The following is a 21289-nucleotide window of genomic DNA, read 5'->3' as shown; positions in this document are numbered from 1 at the left end:
ACCGAAGTAGAGTATATAGGATTTTATTAAAAGTTGCTGAATATAGCTATTGCTAATTGGGTGACTGGCAATGAAAAAGGCCTCCGAGACCTGTGGTTTAGGGTATTATGAACTTTCACCATTATTAAAATTTCAAATCACTTTTTCATATCTTCAGTGCAAAGACTTAGCCCTTCCTCCTTGCCAAAGATTAAAGGGATCTCTTGGTCCTCTGGGGTGCCAGAAGACAACCGTGTTTATCAGATTCTTAAGAAGTTCTTAAGGTTCTACTGATATGTGTGTGAGGGTAGATTAAAATTGATTTCATGCAGTCACCCAGGAGTGAAACAAGTAAAGCATGCAATTTTAAGTACCAGCTGCATATAACATAAATCTAGAAAATCACAGAGTCTCCACTGGTATAAATACATGGAAGGCTTTGCAAGAAAGTGTAATATCAGCAGGAACTCAATTCTATCCCTCCCCTAAGCCACACAGCATTCATTTTAAAGACAGGAAACCAGTTACATTGGGAGCTGCACAAAAAATAGATGCTCTTTGGTAAATTTGGTGGGAGTCACTTCAGAAGGAATCCTGTGGTAAAAAAAAAAAAAAAAAAAAAAAGCAAGTGACAAGATGTTGCCAGTAGTTTAGATATCTGGGAAGCAACAAGAAACATCACAGTTTTCCATGTATAAGATTTTGGAGAGATTTTATTAGCCTTTCTCAGGTGACATCAAATCCATTGTATGCCTACATTGACTATTTGTCCCTGTCTTGCAAATTCATTTCTTAGCATCTTCATTACATAGGATTTATGGACTAGCATTACTATGTGTAGTTGCACTCTCACAGACTGAAATGTTTTTGAGGCAATGTATTTTCCTGAGTTTAAGCTTGATTTGTTTACTAAATACACACATGAAGCCTAATGGCCATATATCAGTACTTACATTCTTAATTGCAGTGTCCTCTACAGTGACTCTAATTCCCCTTCACAGCAGTAAAGTCTCAACTTTGTTCCAGTGAAAAAACATCTTTACTATTATATATTGATTATAATTCACTATATATTATTTTTGTTGATATTTCAGATATTTCTGGATGCTACTATTCGATTAGCATCTACTTTTACATGCTACTTTTGACAAAGTACTGTACAAGTAGCTTCTGGAGCAAATAAATATAGGCAAAGTTAGCAACAATGGGTGGTTGGAGTCTCATCTCTTCAGTATTTTTTTTTATAAAATCTGCTTTTTTTTCCTCCCACATTTTCAACTGTGCAGAGAGTATGATAATCTGTTGATCACCTTTCATCTGATATTTTAATGCACAGAAACTTTGATCCAACCATACTGACAAAAGCTTTTGGCTTATTGTCAGCGTCCCCAGTTTGGACATTGTTGCAGAGGCAATTTAAATGGCTGCTGCTGCTTTACACCCCATGCTAGGACATGGCCCAGAAGTCAGCCTTTGGTCTTTTTCTATTTTGAGCAATCTTGAGCAGATTGCAAGTCCTCTTGAATAGGAACAAGAACAGCAAGTCATAAATCAGGGGTAGCTAGATATGACAGTACTAGGAAACACTGAAATTTTCACTCAGCCAATAGTCCCCTCATATGAAGGGGGGACCTTCTCTTTTCCCTGTGGGGTGATGTGGGAGTTTAATATTGCACAAGTGTGCAATAATAATTGCACACAATGTATGAAAAGGCTCTTTATATGCCCTAGTAACCTGTGGCAAAAATAAAGAGAACCTTGAATTTGGTATGAGTCCTGATTTAACCTACTTGGAGAAAGCCCTTTCCTGCCTCTTGGCTAAATACAGTATGTTGTGCAGAATCTCTTGTATTTCAAGTGTTTAGAATACATTCTGTCCACGTGGTAACTAAATATCTTGTTTTCTCTATTTATACAGAAATTACTTTCCACTGAGTGATTTCTACCTTCGTCATAAAAGCTCTGAGCATTAAAGAGACTGGCTGTATTACAGTATAATGAAACTATAAACCAGCATTATCAAATGAGAAATATGATACATATGTCATGGTTATTGTATTTTAGTAATAGAGAGAAAAAAGAGGAAATAATCTTGATGGAATACACATCATTACTCAGTTGCATTCTTCCCTCTTTCAGTCGTTTCTTTTGAATGTTATTTCTTTTTAGTAGGACTTACTTGTATTGTCGTATGGGTTAGGATCTAATTCTCCTGCATTCCTGAAAGGTCCAACTACAAAGTGAGCCCCAAAGCAGGCTGTTAACCTCAGAGAGGGTATCTACATGGACTAAGACTGAGAGATCTTGATAAATTGTTTTGACGAATAGCTTTGAGGAGAAGAATCCACACCACCCTCTCCCAAGTGTTTCAGTTTCATTATTGTAAAAACATAACGTAACGTAACGTAACGTAACATAACATAACATAACATAACGAAACATACATAACATTTTGATTCTTCAATTCACTGTTTTGGAATTTCTGTTGAGGAACACTTACAGAATGCTTGCCTAGTGAAAAAAATATTTGACTGACACATTTTGGATGTTGTGCTTTAAACTGAAGAAAGCCTCTGCTTTCAGGGGTGCTTCTGAGCTATGGATTCTGGTTGGAGGCATGGCCAGTGAAGCCAAGGACACTTAAACCTTTGAAAGGCTTTTCCCAGCCTTGTTAATTAGCTAATTTAGACAGAGCTCTGTTCAGCACATGAAACCTAACAGCTAAATGTGCCTGATTCCCAAGGCACTGCACTAGGCTCCAGCTTCCCAGTTCAGAAAGTGCTCAGCCATCTAAAATCAAGTGGCACAGCACCTAACTACAAAAAAGCATTTCAGTAGAGAATTATTCTTATAGGAACTAACTGGGAACTTAAATAAGGATTAGATTCACTAACAGATCTGTGGATTTGGCGTGTAGCTCTCTACATCAGAGACCACTGAGACAGCGTGGACTGCGAGTTTCATGGTCTGGCCACTCCACTCAGGATTGATTAACACAGAGAGAAATAAATATAACTGAAGACAACTGCTGTAGTGAAGACATACCTTTTTGGATGTTAACCAGCCTTTTTATTCAGATATTTATTTTATTTTGTGTGTAGGATTTTCCCTATCATGTAATTTAAGGAGCAACTCTTCTAGGAAAACTTTCAAACAGCAATACCACAAATATTTTGTCTAAATAGGATTGTGCTTGTTCACAAGGCACTAAACAAAACAGATTTATAGGTTTCTCACATGACTCCAACTAAGAGCTGCACATTTCTCTGCATTAGTTTTTTTCACAGATTGAGAAACATACTCCTACTTATTTTTAGGAATAAATGCCTTTCCCTTTGTTTTGCTTTTGCTGATTTTGCAATTGATACGTTTTTTCTCGGAAACACTATCTCATTAAATAGGAATACTCCATGCTTAGTGGCCATGGTTGATAAATTACAACATGCTAGAAATACTGTACATGCTTCTGAGAGGCAGAATATTAATGTCTCTCCAGATGTTTCTAGAAATTAAATAGCATTTTTGCAATGCCAGAAGTTTTAAATAACCAATGTAAAGAGTCTATAATTTAGGGCACATTATAATTTAGTATGAAAATATAAAGAGACAGATTATCTATAGTCTTATATCAGCCATGAAGCAAAAGTTGCCTAGATTTTCAGAAGGCACACATTCCCACCTAGGAACATGTTTAGTACATTACATGTTCTATTACAGCAATGACTCCACCGTAAAATTATTTCAGACTTGAATATTGGGCTTTGTGTTGTCTTAGCACGGGTGCAGGACAGCTCCTAAATTCAGTGTATGATTTTCTGAAGTCTACAATTTCCAGAAATACACCTTCCTAGCATATATCAAAGACATATTTACAGAAGTCCCTCATCAGACAAATTCCGTTCTGTACCCTGGTGCTCAGGAGTGAGGCACTCTGCTGCTGGCCACTAGTGCTAGAATCAAGGTTCACCTTAGCTGAAACAACATGCAGTAATGGTGAATGCTGGTGGGATGACTGGGATGTGACTTCTCAGAGGCAGAAGGCTGAGTTAGCTCCTCTGGCTGCCACACTGGGAGTGGGGGGAGTCAAAGCTGTACCTGCTTATCCGCTCTTTATATCCACTCTGACACCTAGAGGAAGAAAACAACAGTTCTTTCATTTTCCTACCCACAAATTCATGAGGTTGATAATTGAGGGTGTAGTAAGTACTTTAGCCCTGCAGCAAAAATTCAATCACAGCAGGAATGCTATAATAAAAAAATACTCCTCAGAAATAGGCACTATTCAAATTGAAATTGCTGTCCTCTGCATCTGCTTGTAAATTTGAGTTCAAGTTCTCTAAAAATTATGGAATTCATTAAAAAAAAAAAATCATTATGCTTATCAGAGCATCATGTCTTATGAGAGCTCATGTCTTATCAGAGAAGGCCTCCATTTTGAGATGTTTTTGTTAAAAGAATTGACAATGAGACAGTAGGTGAGAAAAGCATAGTGCAGTAGCATTCAGAAATTTAGCCGAGAAAGCTGGCTCTGAGCTGGGTCAGCTGGAGACCATCCTGAAGGGATCTGGCTCTGCAACAACTGCCATTTTTTTCCAGACTACCTTCAGAAAATATGGCATTTTTGTATAACCACCTACATTCCATTGCCTTCTTCCCTCCCACTTCTTCATTCTCACTACTGTAGCAATACTTTCTCTCCCGGTGTTCAGTAACAGAACTAACACCACTTCCTAAGGAATTAATTTCATGAGATTACAGGCAAATTTTTAAGAGCACAGCAAACCCAAACTTGTTGTTGACTGTTGTGCAGCTGCACAAAACGTTTGGGCAATGTTGCTTCAAATCAGGATGGTCATGTTTGAATTATCACTTGTCCTGTTTTATTTTGAAAATCACATTCATGCATCTGTTTTCACTTTACTGTTTGCATGATGTAAGTTATTCACATTCTTTGTCACTGCACTTATAATACTAAATTACAATTCAGTAGCTCATTAGTGAGAGTAATTGCCAGTATTTTGCCAAATAGCCTGTGTCCACTATAAATGAAACCTGCATAAATTAGAAAGGGTTTTTTTGCTTGTAAGGGTATGAGAATAATTTATGCTATAAATAAACACCTTGATGTGGCTAGTAGTGTTTAGATGACTATAAAATATCCCTTGTGTAATTAGGAAGCACATTTTTGTGTAATTGAGAAAATGAATGAGAATTAAATTTTGAGGGAGTGCAGGTGCTGTTGTCACCCTATTGTAATGCAATACATACTGGCACTCACATTATTTTTATATGCAACTACTGTATACAACTGTTTAGAAACAGTTTCTATATTAAGATAGAAATTGATATATTTTAACTTCAGAAATGCCAGAAAAACATAGTTCTTAAAAAAAAGAATAAACCCAGAGAGGTAGTTAAAAAAAAAATAAAAATCCACCTTATAAACAATGTTGCCATTTCACAGTGTTCAAAGGAAACTGTTTGGAAAGTGTTTTTAAAACAAATTTAATGAGTGATTCTTTCCCTTTTCCCAAAAAATATAGTTCATGAATACCTAAAGCTTTGTGTGCTTGTTTTTGGATGTTTGCTTTTCTCCTAGTTGAGAAAATTCTGATGAATTACAGTATAGCAAAGACATCACATCAAAAAGCAAAAACATGTGGAAAACAAGTTATTTTCTTTCAGTTTTAGACAGTGAAAAATACGAGACTTTGGAATATCCCAAGTCCAAATACATGCATTCACAGGTATACTTGAAATCATTTACTCTCATTCTTTGAGCTGGTGTAAACTGAAGAAACAGAGGTGTTTGTGACTACTTTTGTTTTAGAAGTGCCCTTGCCACAAGACAGTTAATAAATGTTTCTTTGGCTTAAATATTTATCTAGGCTAGTGTTTTTCCTCCAATGCTGGTACCTCCTTTTCATTTGCATTTTTGTACTCTGTCACGGCAAGAATTCCAGCCAGGTCTGTACTTTTATTTTCTCTTTCAAATCCTGCACAGGTTTCTAACAGCTGCCAGCTGAGGCTGATTTCACCTCCTGTATCTGCAAAACTGCTTAAAAAAAGTGGTATTAACACTCTATACTGAGACAGAGTAGAAGGAAAGTGAGTAGCTGTTTTTCTGCAGACACAGATACACTGTCATGTGAAAGAGCCAAGAGCCCCTGGAGAGCATGAACAAGTGAGTTCTGCTTTTTTGTCTTGTGTTAAATTGCTGGAAGGTTCTTTGCAGTGATAGTGGCTGCAAACCAGACCCGGTACAGGAGCTAACCAAGTCACTGTGTTTCACTTGGTTGCCTCCTCTGCAGAACAAATGCTGGAGCCAAGCGTTGGACCACAGGATGTGGTGCACAGGAGTGCTGAGAAATGGCAGCAAGCTGCCTCATCTAATGAATTAATCATGCAGCCATCTAGAACTACTTGCTGCAAACACTCAGTTCTAGTCCTTGTTTCTCTCTCATATGACAGATGTTCAAGATACAGAAGTCTTTAAGGTCCTTAAGTAGGTTTGCTAAATCTGGCTGTAAGAGAATATCTCAGCACAGGGAACTAACTGGTTTTGTTCACTAGGTTTTATAAATAGTGTTCCTGAAAAAATGTTATTTCACTGAGAAACAGGAAGGAAATGTCCAACTCTAGAAACTCATTTTTTCTACAGCAAGGAGAGAGAGCCATTGCTAAAACCCTCTCATTTAGCTGCAGAATATTTTTACTGCCTCACAGAGCGTGGCATGCACAGAATAACAACCAGCACCCAGAATAACGCAGAAGAGGCCAAAAAGAAGATTGCACAGAGAGGAAGTACCATTTTCACCGTTGCCTCTGGAGTGCATGACCCTTATATAGGTATGTGATGGCTCCTGGAAACCTGAGAGTACTCCTGGGGAGCTCCTGAGCCTCATCTTCAGGACATTAAAGTTTAGCTCAAGGTAGAAAGGTTTTTCATCATGATGTGTCTAAGCAGTACTTTAGGATTACAGCTGTCATGTCCTGTGATTATCATAGGCACTAAATCCCCACTTTTCTTAACAGCTAACATCCACAACTTTTGAATTCACTGCAATTTGCCAAGTATTTTTTCAGCTCCTTTATAATGATCCTCTTCTGATGTCACCTGGGCCTATGACACCTTTTTGTGCTGTCGTCCCACAGCAAGCCAGATGCCGTACCTTTTGGAGAATCTCTTTTCTCTCCTGTCAACCCTCTTCCATAGCCGTGCTCTTCTTTCTTGGTGTTGAGAGGTGACTTCTCTTTCACTCCTGTGGTGGCTGCTCCAGTAAAACACTGGGGTAGAGGCTGCAGAGAAAAGAAGGAATTACAGCATAAAGTTACAGGGTTTGCTTCCAAGATTAGCAATTCTTTGGTGCTCTGGTTGGGCTGATACACTTAAGCTACAAAGGGGGAAGAGGCTATGCAGAGACAAGGGCACAAACTGTGTGCTTTCTTCCCTTTGCGGAAGGATTAGAGGTAACATGCATAAATGCCTCTGCTTGGGACAGCAAGCAGCTGCCTTTCGGTTTGTCAGTCGCTTGCCTGACTTCTAAATTGCAGACGTATGTCTTGCCCCATGTTTTTTCTAGTTTTTTTCCAAGTTGGAGAATTGCTCAAAAAAGGCAGCAGGAAATCCCTACTATATACTATTTGTGGTGAGAATAATTTCCTCATCGTATTAGGTACAAACATAGTCCTATATTAATATCTAACAACTGAAAGTAAAACAGAATGGAGAAGGGGGTGGAGCATTTGCTGCTGTCACTAGTGCAGACTTTATCCTAACTTCTTCTGTGTCAACTTGCTGCACAGCTTTTCCAAGACTTGTGAGTATTTTACAACTTTTATCATCCCTTGTTTTTCTTTCTGTCTTTCTTTTTATTTCTTTCTTAATTAATTAAAAAGATGAGGGAACTCTTACTGCTTAGCTTCCAATTATTTAATGTTTTTTTCAAATTGGCTCATAAGATTTGTTATAAATATAAAAGACATAGACTAAGTATTGTATTTAACCTTGTATCTGACACCTGTTTCTCTCTTTCTGCTGTGTGAGAGACATTAGCAAGTACAAAGCATGGGTGCTAGCCAGTGATAATTTGTCATTGTTTTCTAACAAATTCACACCGCAAAAATGACGAGAAAACGAAGACACTGCTGTGAATCTAGTTAACATAGCAAGGACAGAGCTAAGAAGCTGGGAGAAAAGTTATTTACGGTCTTAGTGTATACACTTGAAAGAGCATTAAATGCAGGCAGGGAACAGAAAATCTGCAGTCAAGTGGAATCCTACTGAAAACAGTGACACAGAGATACTGCAGCCGATAGCAGTATAATAGGGTGGTATTAGCTGGTAGTAAACATGAGTATAATTATCACAATATGTTTTGCTATACTTTCCAAATAATCAATAGCACAGCACTTTCTTTGCCTGTTATGAATGTGTTTATTTTTGTTTACAGTTACCAGTTTATTTGACATGTACTAGATAAATGGAAAGGTATTACCTTTATTTATTTTATTTTGGAAGGAGATAATGAAAGATCAACTTAGTATAAACTGATGATCTTTACATATCAATAGAGGTATCAGATTCATTCTTTGGGAGTCTACTGAACTGTTGTAAATCTAAGGACATGTAGCGTGAGTTTATAACCTGTCACAATAATTTTAGCTCTGCGAACTCAAACAATAGAGGTCGTCTTTGCCCGTTCTTTACAGTGTAATATTATAATGAGGTGAGCAGCCCCGGTGTCGGGGGATTGGTGGCGGAGCGCTCCCATGCAGTGCCCAGGCTGGTTTTATGAGCCCGGGCAAGCTCCTGGGGCACTGAGGGAGCCGCCACGGCAGCTGAGGGGACCTCGGTGGGTCCAGGAGCAACGGCTGGCCAAGTCCCCCTCCCCTGCCCCATATAAAAGCAGCCCTTAGGGAGCGCAGTGTGGCTGTTGGGGCAACAGAGGCATGCAGGCAGGGCGCCGAAGCTCTGCCAGCTCGACCAGGGAGGCCATAAGGGATTTGGAGGCAATGGTCACAAGTTCCTGCCCAGTGCAGCAGGCGTGTCTCCTCCGCGACTAACCCACTTTCCCAGGCGCCCTTGCTTACTAGGTATGAGGCTCTGCAAGTGGAGCCAAAAAATAACAAGGGCAATGTTTCATCTAGCATGGAGGTAGGTGTCAACGAAGTTCAGTTGGCTTATGCCCTGCATCAAAACTATTTCCTTAAAGAGAAAAAGACAGACCATTGTAATAGAAGACTCCCTTCTGAAGGGAACAGAATACCCAATATGCCAGCCGGACTCGCTTAGGTAATTCTACTGCCTCCCTGGGGTCTGGGTTAAAAATTTGTAAACTCCCTACCCTGGTACCCTCAGATTATTATCCATTATTGATTTTTCAGGTAGGCAGTGATGAAGTTGCCACAAGAAGTCCAAGGGCACTTACGAGAGACTTCAGGGCCATGGGATGATGGTTAAGGGATCAGCAGCACAAGTTGTGTTTTACTCTATCCTTCCAGTTGCAGGGAATGATGAAGGAAGAAACATGGTGGGATGACTTGCACAACTGGAGTGTTGCAGTAGATGTCTACATGATATTCAGAAAGGATAGACATGGAAGGAGAGGCAGTGGGGTAGCCCTGTATGCTAGGGAGTGTTTTGATTATCTAGAGCTTAATGATGGTGATGATAGGGTTGGAAGTTTATGGGTAAAAGTCAGGGGAAATTCCAAGAAGGCAGATATCATGGTGGGACCCTGTTATATATCACCCAACCAGGATGAAGGGGAAAACAAAATATTCTATAAGCAGCTGGGAGAAGTCTCACAATCACTCACCCTTGTCTTCGTGGGGGACTTCAACTTACCAGATGTCTGCTGGAAATACAATATAGCAGAGAGGAAACAGTCCAGGAGGTTCCTGGAGTGTGTGAAAGAGAACTTCCTGACACAGCTGGTGAGTGAGCCAACTAGGAAAGGTGTCCTGCTGGAGCTGCTGTTTGTGAACAGAGAAGGACTTGTGGGTGATGTGATGGTTGGAGGCCGTCTTGGGCACAGCGATCATGAAATGGTAGGGTTTTTTGATTCTTGGAGAAGTAGGGGGGGGTGGGGGGTGGGTCAGCAGAACTGCTACCTTTGACATTCTGGAGGGCAGATTTCCAGAGGGTTGTCAAGCATTAGAACAGGCTGCTCAGGGAAGTGGTTGAGTCACCATCCCTGGGGGTATTTAAAAGGTGTGTGGATGTGGCACTGAGGGACACATTTTAGTGGTGGACTTGGCAGTGCTCGGTTAATGATTTGACTTGATGATCTTAAAGGTTCTTTCCAACCTAAACTATTATTTGATACCCTGCTGTCTTCAAGAATGTTTGAATTCTCCAGTAAAAATAATATTATGGTCAGATTCACTCTCAGACTTCCTAGATCCTCACTGAAAATAGAGAGGGATCACAGGGAACAGAGGTACAAACTGATGTGGAGTAATTGGGTAGTATGGATAACATAATGGTAGATATTTTCTGAAGTGAAAAGTTCCTTCTCACTTCAGCTTGCAGTTTCTTCCAGGCCATGGCCAGTAACACATTTGACACAAACATTCCAATGTCAGGTGCAGGGGTCTGTCAGCCAAATGCTTCCCTCTTCTGTGCTCAGTTTACTGTAGCCAGCAGAGCAGGGACAAGGATAATCTGGAACAGCCTTTCTGTGAGACATGTTGTTATATCAAAACAACATTTTTTTGTGGTGTAAAGGAATCACCATTCTGCAGGCCAGCACAGTGTTATTGCTTGCAGGGATCAGTAAAGCACAGCAGCCCAGCCTCAGTTGTTGGAACAAACTAGTTACCATATTTTATTCCTCTGTTTTTACATGACATGATCTTGTTGCTATATTCTTTATTTCATCACTGCAGCATCAGTAGGAGCTAAAACCTGGGAGAGTAAATACCCTTGCTTTCATGTTTTTCATAAAGTCTTCCTGTGCACTTAAAAACTCATAATGGAAGATAGTTACTTTAAAGGTTATTTTAACTACAGGACTGTAATGTGCTGCCAGTTCTTCTCATTGTAACACATTCCTATTCTCTACAACAAATTATAGTGTGTTAGGCAAAGCAAGAACATCTCAAACATGTCCATTTGCTGTGCTTGCATGCTAAAAAGTTTCTAATTTTCAAAAGTATTTCAAAAGTAAATGTTTAGAAATGGAGGGGGGAAATCTCTACTATTGGTTATTTATTATTCTCTCCTTATTACTCAGATAAATGTGTATGAAGCAAAATGCAGTTTTTTTTCATAAGTAGTTCCCAAATTTAAAGATATTCTTCTCATTCAACCCAGATTTCTGATTCCCTTTTTACTGACTTTGATAGGACAGGAGTTCACTCCAGGAATAAATGCTGACATATTAAACAAGCTGATATATTTGTCTCTGCAAAGACCAGACTCTGGTAGAAAGCACTATTAATAGGTCCTCATGGAAATATATGCTCAAAACTCCTTTTAGAGCAGGAGTTCGAAGGGATAGGACTATGTTGGAGGTCCCCAGTACCTAGACACACAGCTTACTCTTTCACAGACAAAAGGAGTTCTGATTTTATATTATTAAGTCCAGATCAATTTACCTTCTCACTGCTTCTGTGCCAAACACTGAACCTCAGCTGCTGGTGCCTACCTCAAAGGTTCCTGCATACTGCTCCTCTGCTCTTGCAGGGCCAGGGCCGCTCCCAAGGTGGGTGCTATGATCCCACACTCAGAATGAACCTGAAGGACGGAATATAAGAGAAAGACATTTCAGCCAAGCTGTCTGATCTGTGTCTGTAAGCAGAGATCTCACTTGGCCAGGGCTGAGTGCCACCTTCGAGATAATATTCTGCACATCTCTGTGAGGGGTCTAGTCTAGGATTTCCTCCACATCCTTTAGCTGGTCTGGGACCTGTTCTCCACCATCTATCGGATTTATGGGCAGCTGGGGCTAGATTTTTATACCATGGTGGCAACACAAAGAATTCAGGCACCTCAGCAGCTAATATAAGCTTTATGTCTTCCATTCATAAATTAATGTACTAGTGTAAAATAAGGAGACTGATTCTTTTTTAGCTAAAAAATTAAAGAGCAACAGAAAAATTTGGAAGCCAGCAGGAGTCGTACTATATAATTAAACTGTTGTCCTTGCTGATAGGTTATTATCAGCAGGTAGCAAGATATATGCATCCTTACAAACCACCTCACAGTATTTCATGCTTTAAGAGATGAGGTATGTCTTTAGTGGCAGTATAGGGTGATCACTCAGACATTGTTGCCATTATAGATGCTATAAATTACAACTTAACAGCTTAATAGTTTATCAATTAACTCTAGTGCCAATGCTTAAAAATTCTTTACTAAAAAATGGCTGTTTTTTTCACCTAGTGAGGAAGTGTTTTTAAAAGCCTGCTTCATAAAAATACCTGTACACTAGAAGGGTTGCGTTCTGTGACAGTCAAAAAAAATCTTATACCAAAGCTGAATAAACCAGCCCACCTATGACTAGAATTTATCAAATATTTTAGGATGGCTTTTTGTAAATAAAAAACCAAATGAAGCAAATTTACTGGCTGTAATTTATTCTTGAGTAGAGGGTTTGCCATATTGTAAACCGCTAGACAAAAAAGGCTCCCACTGCACCTTTCCCTGGCTGCGATCCCTGCCAGAAGGCTGTGAAAGTCAAGTGCTTAGTAATTTTCTTCCCTCGAGTTTAAGCTATAAATAAGAACAGTGTGGAAAACTTTATTGTCTCTGCTGGAGAAAGGACTTGAGTACACTGGCGATGTCAGGTCACCGTCTGCCACGGATCCTGTTTTGTGCAGTTAAAAAAATATGATGATGCTGTTGTTGAGCTGGTGATTTTGTGAACAACTCACACAGCAGAAGACCCATTTTACGTAAAGGAATAACAACACTGACAAGGTTTCACTCCACATACCTTAAATATCATATTAACTGTTAATATGTTGTTAACATATTAAGAAATTAACATTATTAACATAATATAAATTCTGTAACCAGGACGATGGGAAATTAGACATGAACTCTGTGGCCTCTTTTGATACTGCATTGGCTAATTAAGAATTATGGCACTTGTACCCATGGTTCCTGTGTGTATCTCCGGCATGTGACAAAGTGTCACTGTCTGTCTTCCCACAAGGGGAAGTGGGAACCTTACCTGCTCTTCCAGGACTAAGGAGAGGTAGTGGTAGTGCAGGAACATGGAAACCTCTGCACTTGATATCTGAAAGCTGTGGCTCGTTACTGCCACCAACCTTTGTGTAAAAGGTATCAAGCACTAATTATATCTGTTTGTATAAGCCATATTGGCTCTCTCTTGAGTCACGTAGCCTCACTTTGAATGTCATATTAGCCTCAGTTTGAATGTTATTAAAATAATAGACTGCACACCTGTTAAAAGTGTGTGTATGTAGTGTGCTTTTAAGAACACGGGAATGGGAGTCACAACAACTTGCAGGCTCATCTATTGTAGTGTGTGGCAGAAAACCAGAAAGTATGTTTGTTTCCCAGCTAGTGTACATCTGTAACGGTGTAGTTGCTAGGTGGAGTTTTCCTTTGTGCTGCTTCTTGGCAGGGTAAATAGATCAAATAGCGCTTCACATTCCTGAGGCTAGATTACTTCTGATACTACAGTTAACACGATCTGTTGTACTCAGCGCGGCCACATGCAGCGTAAATCACCACTGGGCAGCAGAGAGGATGGGAAGGAGGGTGGCACTGGAAGCCCACTTGGGATTGCACTGGTCCCTGTTCTCAGCCTGGGTGTCAACATGCTCTGCGATGAGCAACACTGGATGCTGGTGATGGCAAAAGTAATCAAATTGGGGTTTACATGTTCACTGCTTACAGCTTGCTTTCCCTCATTTTATCTAATTTTAAATATTTCTAGTTAATAAAAAAAGTTTACAGCCTTAGTTACACTGTATCTTACAGTAATTAGTTGCATGGGCACAAGAAATGTGACTTTACACTGTCTAAAATATATATGTATATATATATATAAAATGTATAAATAAAATCCAGGAAAAGCAGGAAAAGCAGATATTCTGTATTTCATGAATTCTTTCATATGGTCCTGTGTCTGATTTGCTGTACATTCCTTGCACCATGTTGTAAATCCAGAATAATTAAATTATTTTTTGAACCTCCCTTATGACACTTATCAGTATAATATCCAATGGCTTTTGATCATGAATTAGTTCATTTTCCTCAAAAGTCCTGAAGGATAAGAAAATGGTAATTTTACTTTACAAATGGAAAATAATTAGAAGAACCTAATGATTTTGGGTCCGGTATGTGATACCTGGAAACAGATTTTTTTTAAGAGACTGTTTGGCATTCCCTAGGATTTTCTGTTTTCACATATAGCACCCAGAACAAACTGTCTCACAGACAGCTGTGAGAACTCAATGCTTTTTTTGAACTAAGCTCTGTGGAGGGCACCCATTTCTTCAAACAGTAGCATCTGCACTGGAGAAACCTGTAGCTAGCTGACTGCATTTGAGCTAGCTGACTATAACAACTAGAAATATATGTTTGGGGAGCAGGAAGCATTTCAGCCTAAGGGAAGATATACAAGGCAACTTAAAATCAAGATTTCTTTTAGGAGGCAACTCAGAAAATGATTGTCACTTGTGAAAAATCTGTGTTGAGGAACTTGCCCAAATCACAGGGAGATGGTGAGATGAAGGCAGAGACACGACTCTTCCTCAGGGCTGCATTCAGCTGCCTTTGTCATTGGACATATCCTTTTCTTTCTGTGATCTTCTGCCCCCTTTTCTATGCATCTTCCTTTTTCAAATAAGAACATTTATACAGGGTTTTTTCAGGAGCTTGGTCCACTTGGTGAACAGAATCCATTTTGATCCTAAATGCTGTGAGAGAAAAAAGAAATCATTACATCATGCTGTGATTAAAGATTTAATACCTTTTTAAAATTATGAATTCATGGGAAGGCAGTGAGAATGGGATTGAGTTTCAAGTTCTTAAGAAGAATATGCTTTAGTGTTCATAAATCTTACCACTTCTGCTACACCTAGACTTTCCTCCTTCCTTTCACCTCCACCCTGTCTTAATTCTTTGCTGTGCTCTCCATTCAATAATGTACTCAAATTCTACAGCTGTGTACCAGCAGCATCACTAATTTCTGTTCCTCAGCCTTCACCATGCTGTTCCTGCAGGAAACCTTGTTTTTTATACAGAGTTCTGTTTGCCCCTGAAGCTCTGAGATGGAGTATGTTCATTGTGAAGAGACTGCTGGAGACCAGCTACACAGTGCCAACAAATCTCTTCCGCAATTATATAAACAGAGACACTCATATCTTGGCCAAATTTGTGCAGGTTTTCTAGGCTGCCAAATTCGAACACATTACTAAAAAGCACAGTTTTAATTAAATGGTTATAAACATTTTATTTTTATAAAAGAATTGCATATTTCTGCTAATTTGTTTTGGAAATGACTGAACTACTCTTGACGGAACTTAAAAGAAAATCACTAGCCTGAGTAAGTAATTCTGTGAAGGAAATTTCAGCTCTAACAATTTCAGCTTGACCAAACTAAAAGCAATTGAAACTGAGTCTTATTGTTTGAGACCCAGATGCAGAAAACAAAACCATAGGTAATAGCCCCTTTACATATATAGAAATAGGACTGTGTTTCCAGCCCATATCTTTGAAATTATCAGTGTTTAATTAATTTTCTAAGAAAATAATGCTTATGCAATCACACATCTGTGTATGTGTGCATATTTCTGCCTCCCCCCTCCATCACATTTTTTAATTCAAGGCCTAATTTCACTGAATAATTTACACTGGAAGAGGCATCTACAGGACACCTCTTCCAGCCTCCCACCTAAAGCAGTACTAACTTCAACATTAGAGCAGGTTGCTCTGGGCTTAGTTGATTTTTTAGTACCTCGGAGAATGGAGCTTCCATAATTTCTGCAGGAAGCCTCCCTCACAAACTTATTTTCTTGCAATTTGTATTGCGATGCCTTTTAAAAATAATACTAATATTTATGTCCAAATAAACCGTTCTGTCAACATGTCTTCATAATTTTCTTCTGTATGTCTTCAAGGCCTTGCTATGAATACAAACCCAGTTTGAACAAAAATCTGCTTGTTTCTCCAACACTTGCAAGATTTGAAAGTTAATCTCATAAAAAAAAAGTTTCTAAAAGAGAAAGGAAACATTCCAATTAGTCTTTATTGTGTCATCTGTAAAGAGGTAATAAAAAGGGGGATGAGCTGGTTAGGCAGCTGCCATGATCTTTACTATGAAAACACTGTTTAAATGGAGGTGGTACAGTGGATTGCTGCTGACCTGGCCTTGGCTCCATATGGTTTGCCTCATTTATTCTCTTCTAATTTATATTACAAAATAGGGGAGAACAGAAATAAAATCACATATTTGGACTGTACTGTGGCTACGTAAAAGCTTTTAAAAGCTTTTAAAAGCAATTATCATGTTGTGTTGTAGTAACTCTTCCAGCCCTTTATAAAAAATAGATTTATGTTGATGTTAATGACTTATTAATAATAATTACATGGCTACAACCTCTCTTCTGATTGTTATCAGAAGTCATAAAAATTTATCTTTTGATGACAACATACATTTTCCAGGGGGAACCTGCCTTATATTGTAGCATTTAAAGATGGATCTCTATTCTATAGATAGAAATGATCCTTTTAAAAAGTCTGTGTCTTGTGTTTTCCAGTCATTTAGAAGATTTAAAGGGGACTTGCAAGAGTTGTGAAATTTCAGCAACTTCCTGCTTTGAATGCTCTTAATAAATGAGCTGAGAGCCACTCAGAACTCTATTGCAACACTACACATACTTATTTTTTCCATGCCTAGGTCCCACATGCACTTTCCTGATCCAGATTCTGTGCTTCTGTTGTGAGTAATGTTCCAGCAGGGAGGATGCTGAGGATGGGGCGGCCAACACGAAACTCTGATGGAGCATTGAGCAGGTTGGAGAGTCAAGTAAGTGCCACTTAAACAACATGACGCTTTAGGAAATTTCAGCAAAGCTTTAAATGTTATTTTACAGCCCAACAAGAAAAATAGGTAATACAACAAATTTAAGGCTTGGAAACATTTTCTGTGTTTTAGATGAGATCACTAGCACCCTATAATTTTCTGCTTTTGTTTTTCTACTCCTTGTCTTTCACTTGTACCGGAATTACATAATAAATAGGTCTGGATTTTTTCACATTTGTGTTTTTCACAGTTTATTTGTGGAACCGTAGTTCTAGGAGACTTTCTGTCTTGGACTTACTGCCTAAGTCTAGCTGACCTTTCGCAACAGAAGAGGCCATAACCCCTGACCCTCAAGGGTGTTTAATACAGCAAGGAAATCATTGCAAGTGTCCAGCATCTCTAGGACTTCAGAGCTCCCCAACACGCTTTCTAAATGATTCTGCACCAGTTGCATCTCCAGTGTGCAGCATGGCTGGGTGACCTCATCATAACCAGAAGCCATTAGCATATGGCACTCATTACCCCCAAGGCTTGCACACAGCTCCACACTGGCAGACAAGTCCTTCCCTTCCTCCGGGTGGGGTCCTTTCCTGAGCAGAGGGTCTAGTGCTGAGGGACCTGGTAGCCTGAGGTGGGATTCTCCCACTTGCAAACATTTGATTGTCTCATGGCAACAGAGTAGAGAGCTGCCTGCATGGTACCTTGCCATGGGGAAAAAAACAGAGTGCCCTAGCTGTGGGACCTCACCCATGCAAGGCAGGCACCGTGCCTACAACTCTGCCACAATGGCACCTTCATCACACCTCCACAGCCCCATCCCACCTGGCCTTCCCTGACAACATGCTGCACTGTGGATGGATAGGGTCCCTGTGCAAAGCCAGTCTGCCTAAACATGCAGGTAGGGGGAAACAGACAAACAGAAATTGTCTGAATGGTCTCCGTGCTGGTTGTGACAGTGAAATTCTTGCTTAGGATGTGGTGGATTTTTTTTACAATTAATTTTGATCAAAGCTTCTTTAGCTTCTTCAGTTCTAAACTATAGCTCATTTTTCCTGCTGGTTTACCACATGCTTTTCTGCAGAAGTCATAGAAACAATCGATCAGCTCAAAACTGAGTTAATCACTGATTACTCAACAGCTTCATATGACTTCACAGAGAAGAGAAGGCTCCAGGGAGACCTTAGAGCAGCCTTCCAGTACTTTGAAGGGGCTACAGGAAAGATGGGGAGGGACTCTTGATCAGGGAGTGTAGGGATAGGACAAGGGGTAACAGGTTTAAACTGAAAGAGGGCAGATTTAGATTAGATATGAGGAAAAAATCCTTCCCTGTGAGGGTGGTGAGGCCCTGGCACAGGTTGCCCAGAGAAGCTGTGGCTGCCCCCTCCCTGGAAGGGTTCAAGGCCAGGTTGGACGGGGCTTTGGGCAACCTGGGCTAGTGGAAGGTGTCCCTGCCATGGCGGGGGGGTTGGGACTAGATGGTCTTTAAGGTCCCTTCCAACTCAAACCATTCTATGGTTCTATGAGTGCCAGAGTGATTACATCCGAATCTTAGCTTTTATTAAAAGCGGGAAAAATATAACCTCCTGATTATGAAGAAAAATTTGGAACTCAAACCCCACCAATGTAGCCTATGGAAAGGTGGGAAGATTAGAGCAGACAGCAGCAGTTTATGGGACAAGTGAAGAATATACCATAGCTAAGTCACACACCCAAATCTCTCTCATGTATTGAGTCACTCACAATAAATTTTGTTTCTTGTTTTTATCTAATTCCTTGTCATTCTGCTGTTTGTATTCTTTTGGAAGACTGAGGTAAAAGATAAAAGATCATTCTTAGGAGATCATAGTATCTTCCACTTGTCTGGGTTCAGGTGTCTGACAGTACTGTCATGTAGACTACTGCATGGACCTACTTGTCACAGGCCTTTCAAAATTGGAACTTGTTATAGTGCTCCCACTCTTACACCCTCTTCTTTTTGGTTTACACTTCTTTCATCTCCTGCACCATATTCCATCTCTCCACACCAGACCAGACTCCCTAAGCCTTTGTCCCTACCTCTTCAGTCTCTAGCTCATGTTCTCATACAAAAAAGCAGGTCCTGGCACTTCTCAGATGGTGCTGAAGATGTGATGTATGATAATGACAGAGCAGGTCATAAGCCACTGTCTTGAGCAGGTACAAGTTACTGCATGCTAGTTTTTCCACAACGTTTGCCTGTAGCACATGTGAGTAAAGTTAAGGTTATTTACTCTTCTAAGCCTGTAAAAAGTCAAATGCATCAGAAGCAAATACGTTTCCATTTATGCTGAGCATTTCAAATACAAATATAGTCAGTGATGTTCTGAGTGTAGTATTTCCCCTACTGCTCTGAAAGAATATAAAAGGCCATTACTCATGCAGCAAGATTCAGACAGAGGATTGTGTGACTATGCCAGTAAGCAAGCTTATTTTGCCCTTTGGTCATAGCCATGTTGCCTCTGTTATAACTTACCTATTTAATCTCCTTCATCCTTCATGATAGCTTAAAAGAAGTCTCATGTCTTCTGGAAGTGATTCTGTTTGCTTCCAAAGCCAGTGAACATTTTAAAATACAACTGTACCACTACCCCTTGTGCAAGTTTATTCGTCTGGCATTTATGCTGTTACTTTCTCATCTCTTAGATTAATAATTTCATCCTAATTCTCATATTTATACATAGTGAATGTTGTAGATATGAAGGTACAGACAAAAAGACAACATCCTTCCCAACAGGGCTTAGTATCTCAGAACAGATATAACATACAGTCATTAACATCTATGCTGTACCTGTTAAAATTAAAAAAAAAAAAGTGCAAATAAGTTGAAAATAGTAAATCATTGTAGAATAGTCTATTATGAGGAAAGAAGCTGAGCAGATTCCATCCATTGAGAATATATTATTGTGCATGCTGTAATAGTTTTGTAAAGATTTTTTCCTTTAAATTTTTAGTGATTGATAAAGATTGGAACTGGGTGATACATTTGTAGTTGAGTTATCTTCTCACTTATTTTTAACAGAGAATATTTATATAAAATACTCTCAGAAATTACTGCTTAAAATCTAACTAAGAATATTGTGATAATGTTTCAGAAAAGTTTCCAGAGATCAGGTCAAAGAGGTATCACTCACTGCAGAACAGACCGGTAGATACAGTGTTACCAGAAATTTAGGAACCGGGGTTCCCAGGCTGTTTTCCAGGAATCAGATCAGCCTTCCATTACCAAAATTACTTTGAGTAACTAAATCTCTGTCTGTCAATCACTTTGTTAGGAGTTATCTCTATGTGCTAGAAGAGAAGATGCCATAAACTGAAAGTTAGAATTGAGTATCTGGTCCTTGGGAACTTGACGGGGAAGCAGTCCAAGAAGATGATGATCTACAGGCTCACAAATAATTACTTATCCTTAGTGTACCCGAGGGTGAGTTTGCATGCACCAAACTAGCTCCTGTCTAGTGCTAGCCTGTGGGCTGTGTGACACTCTTAAGTGTTGTTCTAGAAGATTGTTGCTAAGGAGGTTGCTGAATTAGAGTTTATTCCTGACATTAATCTTTAATATAGACAGTTTTATTAACATAAACGTGAGAACAAACTAAATAAAGGGGGGGAATGTACATTTCACTCAGTGTCTTGCCTCACTGATTCTAACAGCTACTAGTAAAAGCAGAATTTTTTATTCTCTTAAAAGTTTCTACAATAGTTTACCATATGATTTTAAATTAGGAGTTTAGATTAAACTACACATTAGCTGATTCATTATTCCTAATGTAAGGTTCTCCAGCTGAATTTGCAAGTTCAAAGGCTGTGATAAAAGGATTCCCTCCCTCACTAACAGCTGGGGACCCATAGAAAATTTTTTCTTTTTTAATTTTCTATGTCTTTTAGAGAAAAGGAAGTGGTTTAATCATTTTTCTAAAATGTACTGTCAGGTACGTTTGCAGAGTTACACATGCATTTACTTTATCTATATATTTTCCCCACTTTATCTTCATATTCTATTTGCATTTTAATTATATTAAAATTTGCTTTTAAAAAGATCACACAAATGCCACCATATTTATTCACTCACTCATAAAAATGACATAAATCAGCCCCAATCTTGGGTGTTAATTTATTTTCTTTTCTTTGGGAAGTGTTAAAATGCCTGTTCCTTATTGAGTCAATGAAACTCTGTGACAGTTTAAAGTAAATGTTAGGCGTATTTATCTACTGAAGGAATAAAGCTCACTGCACACAACCCTTGACTTCTGGTGATCAGGTTATGCAGTTCTGTGAAGGACAAC

The 21289-nt window shown here is 39.2% G+C and overlaps 1 protein-coding gene across 4 annotated transcripts in view; it reads left to right on the top strand.

Annotated features, from left to right (window-relative positions):
- The first annotated feature begins 7720 nt into the window (after nucleotides 1-7720).
- Nucleotides 7721-21289, top strand: part of IL15 (interleukin 15) — a 44092-nt gene continuing 30523 nt past the window's right edge. For 3 of the 4 annotated variants that reach the window (XM_074903873.1, XM_074903870.1, XM_074903874.1), the window contains exons 1-2: nucleotides 7721-7799; nucleotides 16863-16991. In XM_074903873.1, coding sequence (XP_074759974.1) covers nucleotides 16929-16991 — 63 coding nt within the window. In that variant the 5' untranslated portion in view covers nucleotides 7721-7799; nucleotides 16863-16928. Of the gene's footprint in view, nucleotides 7800-16862; nucleotides 16992-20278; nucleotides 20428-21289 lie in introns of all 4 variants that reach the window. The other variant, XM_074903871.1, reaches the window with a different exon arrangement.

Source organism: Athene noctua, chromosome 4, assembly GCF_965140245.1.
Source record: "Athene noctua chromosome 4, bAthNoc1.hap1.1, whole genome shotgun sequence".
In the NCBI taxonomy this organism is placed as follows: domain Eukaryota; kingdom Metazoa; phylum Chordata; class Aves; order Strigiformes; family Strigidae; genus Athene; species Athene noctua.
This window is presented reverse-complemented; position numbering and strand designations above follow the sequence as displayed.